This window comes from Colobus angolensis, unplaced genomic scaffold, assembly GCF_000951035.1.
Source record: "Colobus angolensis palliatus isolate OR3802 unplaced genomic scaffold, Cang.pa_1.0 Scaffold107, whole genome shotgun sequence".
NCBI classification, from domain to species: Eukaryota; Metazoa; Chordata; class Mammalia; order Primates; family Cercopithecidae; genus Colobus; species Colobus angolensis.
In genome coordinates this window covers 1,044,596-1,049,436 of record NW_012111697.1, presented here as the reverse complement: position 1 = coordinate 1,049,436, position 4,841 = coordinate 1,044,596, and the positions used below count along the sequence as shown (strand labels likewise).

The 4,841-nt window shown below is 47.8% G+C and overlaps 1 protein-coding gene across 2 annotated transcripts in view; it reads left to right on the top strand.

The window, feature by feature from the left end:
- RHPN2 (rhophilin, Rho GTPase binding protein 2) overlaps positions 1 to 4,841 on the top strand; it is a 71,667-nt gene that overhangs the window by 35,796 nt on the left and 31,030 nt on the right. For both annotated transcript variants that reach the window (XM_011947341.1, XM_011947348.1), the window contains 2 exons: positions 2,588 to 2,665; positions 3,501 to 3,625. In XM_011947341.1, the coding sequence (XP_011802731.1) occupies positions 2,588 to 2,665; positions 3,501 to 3,625 (203 nt within the window). The remainder of the gene's footprint in view (positions 1 to 2,587; positions 2,666 to 3,500; positions 3,626 to 4,841) is intronic.

Sequence of the window (4,841 nt, the reverse complement as noted above, 5' to 3'; positions counted from 1 at the left end):
GTGTATTCTATGGCTTTTGGCCAACATAGAATGACAGTGATCCACCTTTGCAGTGTCATATAGAAGAGTTTCACTGCTGGAAAAATCCCCTGTGCTCTGCCTGTTCCTTCCTCCCTCCCCCTAAGTCCTGGCAACCCCGATCTTTCTTCTGTCTCCAGGGTTTTGGCTTTTCAGAACATTGGAATCATACAGCGTGCTGTGCAGTAGGTAGCAATGTTCAGGTTGGCTCTTTCACTTAGTAATGTATCCTCTGCATCTTTTCATGGCTTGCTGGTGCATTTCTCCATTTTTAGTGCTGAGTAATATTCCATTGTCTGGATGTCCCATGGTGTGTTTATCCAGTTACCCTGTCAGATATTTTTGTGTGTGGCTGTGGTGGTCAGTGTGATCAGTGCTGTCATCTTGCTTGGAAACAAAAGCCTCAGTGCATATGCATTCTTGAATTTTATTGAAGAAATGAGTTTTGTTGTTGTTGTTGCTGCCCAGGTTGGAGCACAGTGGTGCCATCTCGGCTCACTGCAACCTCCACCTCTTGTGTTCAAGCGATTCTCCCACCTCAGTCTTCTGAGTAGCTGGGATTACAGGCGCCCGCCACCATGCCCGGCTAATTTTTGTATTTTTAGTGGAGATTGGGTTTCACCATGTTGGCCAGGCTGGTCTGGAACTCCTGACCTCAAGTGATCTACCTGCCTCAGCTTCCCAAAGTGCTGGGATTACAGGCATGAGCCACCATACCCAGCCCATGGCCATGTTTAAAGAAAAGAAGCATAGTCAGCTGGGTGTGGTGGCTCATGCGTGTGATCCCAACACTTTGAGAAGCTGAGGTGGGAGGATCACTTGAGGCCAGGAGTCCGAGACCATCCTAGGCCACATAGGAAGACTCTGTCTTTATGAAAAATAACAATATTAGCTGAGTGTGGTGGTGCACAGCTAGAGTCCCATCTACTGGAGAAGCTGAAGTGGGAGGATGACTTGAGCCCGGGAGTTCGAGGCTGCAGTGGCAATGATTGCACCATTGCACTCCACCCTGGGCAACAGAGTGAGACCCTCATCTCTTAAAAAAATAAAAGGAAAAGAAGGCACAGCGGAGTTGTATATTTAGTACAAATCCATTTTTGTAGGACAAGCGTTTGTTTGTGTGTCTGCGTTGAACACACAAAAACAGGAGGAGCTTTAATGTAGAAGTTGTGTAAAGAGGTTACTCACAGTCATTGGGAAGACGTAATTGAGCAATCTATGTGATCACCTTTCTTGCAGCTTGGGGGAGCCAGCACTTGTAGGGGCGGGGCGACAGGGCAAAACCCCATCTCTATTAAAAAATACAAAAATGAAATTAGCTGGGTGTGCTGGCACATGCTTGTGGTCCCAGCTACTTGGGAGGCTGAAGTAGGAGGATTGCTTGAGCCCGGAGAAGTCGAAGCTGCAGTGAGCCGAGATCACACTGCTGCACTCCAGTCTAGGTGACAAAGTGAGATCCTGCCTCAAAGATAAAATAAAATAAAATGCCTTTATAACATGGTTAAGGGTCTTCTTGGCAAAGGAAATCCATGTCTGGGGACTGTTATGACAATCCTACCCTCAGGGTCTGTGCTGGGAAATTTGTCCAGGTCCTGAGGGAGGCCCGGAATTGCAAGTCTGAGCCCCTGAATATCTGTGGTGTTTGCAGTATAGTTGAATGTATAGGTCACAGGCTGGTCTCGAACTCCTGGGCTCAAGTGATTTACCTGCCTCGTCTTCCCAACGTGCTGGGATTACAGATGTGAACCACGGTGCAAGGGCACAAAAGACATTTTTAAGCAAAAAATTAACTTAAACTCTTCATTTTTACTGAAGCAACACAACATCTAAAAACATTGGCGTGGAGTGCAGTGGCTCACACCTGTAATCCTAGCACTTCGGGAGGCTGAGGCAGATGGATTGCTTGAGCCCAGGAGTTCAAGACCAGCCTGGTCAATGTGGTGAAACCCCGTCTCTACCAAAAATTAGTTGGGCGTGGGGGCGCATGCCCATAATCCCAGCTACTTGGGAGGCTGAGGCACGAGAATCACTTGAGCCTGGGAGGTGGAGCCTGGGCAACAGGTGTAAAACCCTGGTAAAAAAAAAAAAAAAAAAAAAAAAATTAAAAAATAAATCTATGGCCTGGCATGGTGGCTGACACCTTATAATCCCAGCACTTTGGGAGGCCAAGGTGGATGGATCACCTGAGGTCAGAATTTTGAGACCAGCCTGGCCAACATGGTGAAACTCTGTCTCTACTAAAAATACAACAATTAGCTGGGTGTTATGGTAGGTGCCTGTAATCCCAGCTACTTGGGAGGCTGAGGCAGGAGAATCACTTGAACCCGGGGGGCAGAGGTTGCAGTGAGCCGAGATTGTGCCACTGTACTCCAGCCTGGGTGCCAAAAAAACTACATAAAATTAAGGAAACAAATGCCCCCACTTTGAAAATCACTAAAGTGTTCTGTCTCCTATAAGTTTTTCTTTATTCTGCCTTTTTAAAAACGGGTTCATAATTGACATGTTACTGTTATGCACATGTATGGTTTTCAGTCACATTTTATAGTATCTGACCTCATTTTTCTTAAAGGATTTTATCCTGGAACATTACAGTGAAGATGGCTATTTATATGAAGATGAAATTGCAGATCTTATGGATCTGAGACAAGTAAGTTTTTGTGTGCAGCAGAGAGGGGAGGGTGGCTTTTCTGAGTCTTTAGGGTACCCCATGATTGCATGCTTGTGGTCTTAACAGAATTGCGGGCGGATGGAGGTGATGGTTTGGGGGGTGCTGGATCACCCATGCCACTTGCTGCATAAGAAAACCGTAGAAGGAGGCCGGGTGCGGTGGCTCACACCTATGTAATCCCAGCACTTCACTTTGGGAGGTTGAGGCGGGCGGATCACCTGAGGTCAGGAGTTCCAGACCAGCCTGGCCAACATGGTGAAATCTCGTCTCTACTAAAAATACCAAAATTAGCTGGGCATGGTGGTGCATGCCTGTAATTCCAGCACTTTGGGAGGCTGAAGCGGGTGGATCACCTGAGGTCAGAAGTTTGAGACCAAACTGGCCAACATGACAAAACCCTGTTTCTACTAAAAATACAAAAACGAGCCAGGCATGATGCTACATGCCTGTAATCCCAGCTACTTGGGAGGCTGAGGCAGGAGAATCACTTGAACCCGGTAGGTGGAGGTTGCAGTGAGCCAAGATCGCACCACTGCATTCCAGCTTGGGTGACAGAACAAGACTCCATCTCAAAAAAAAAAAAAAAAAAAAGGAAAACCATAGAAGGGGAGAGACCTGCCTCCTGGATTTCAGGATTTCTGACTTCCTCCCAGGTTCTTTCTACCCCTCCTAGAGTTTACAGTGCCAGCAGTGAGGTCGTCATACTGCAGAAATAGTTACAGGTTACCTGCTGGTATGTGCAGGGCACCTTCCAGGAAGGTCCGTCAGCTGTGTCCTTCTCTGCCTATGCCCTCTGGGGTTCTTTTCTTTGCAGGCTTGTCGGACGCCCAGCCGGGATGAGGCTGGGGTGGAACTGCTGATGACATACTTCATCCAGCTGGGCTTTGTCGAGAGTCGATTCTTCCCACCCACGCGGCAGATGGGACTCCTGTTCACCTGGTAAGTGCCTGAGGTCTGTGCTGAAGCTTCACGTGCCACGGAGCCTCAGCATCACAGACACCCCTCTGTGGGCGCCCCTGTGCACCTCAGCCCCCTTTCCTATCTTGCATTTATCTGGGGAAGTCTAAAAATATGTCAATACATTGGTATTTATTTATGAAGGTGATCTGTGGGGAGATGGCTCCAACAGACTGTGGCCTCTTGCTTCTCAGAACAAGCGAGCCAAGGAGAAGAGACATTTTTCTTGCTTGTTGTATCACTGGGGAAGCACGGGGCTCTGAAGTGGAATTAGCCAGAAGCAAGATTCTTGTCTCAGATTGGACAGGGGGGGCATGCATGTGTATGTGTGAGTGAGAGAGAGAGGGGGAAATAGAAAGAGAAAATCAGGTGTTGTCCAGTGAGACAAAAGCACCAACAGAAATAGATCAGGTTTCTTTTGAAACGGGGTCTTGCTATGTTGCCCAGGCTAGTCTTGAATTCCTGGGCTCAGGTGATATTTCTGCCTCAGCCTCCTGAGTAGCTGGGACTATAGGCATGAGCTACTCACTCAGCTTAGATCAGATTTAAAAAATGGAAGTAGAACATTTGATTATTCTCCACAATTGGTATTTTCAGACAAGATCAGGCATGTCAGGGTGGTATGACCATAGACCCAATTGGTATTTTCAAAGATTAGTATAGTTTAAATACTTGGGAGGCCAGGTACAGTGGCTTACGCCTATAATACCAACACTTTGGGAGGCTGAGGCAGGCAGATCACTTGAGCCCAGGAATTTGAGACCCAGCCTGGGCAACATGGCAAAACCCCCTATCTACAAACAGTACAAAAATTTGCTGGATATGATGGTATGCACCTGTAGTCTCAGCTACTTGTGAGGCTGAGGCGGGAGAATCACTTGAGCCCGGGGGGAAGAGGTTGCACCACCACACTCCAGCCTGGGTGATAGGAGTGAAACCCTATTTCAAACAAGAAAAAAAAGGCTGGGCGCGGTGGTTCACACCTGTAATCCCAGCACTTTGGGAGGCTGAGGTAGGCAGATCACGAGGTCAGGAGTTTGAGACCAGCCTGTCCAATATGGTGAAACTCTGCTTCTACTAAAAAATACAAAAATTAGCCGGGCATGGTTGCGCATGCCTGTAGTCCCAGCTACTTGGGAGGCTGAGGCAGGAGAATCACTTGAACCCAGGAGGCAGAGGTTGCAGTGAGCCAAGATCG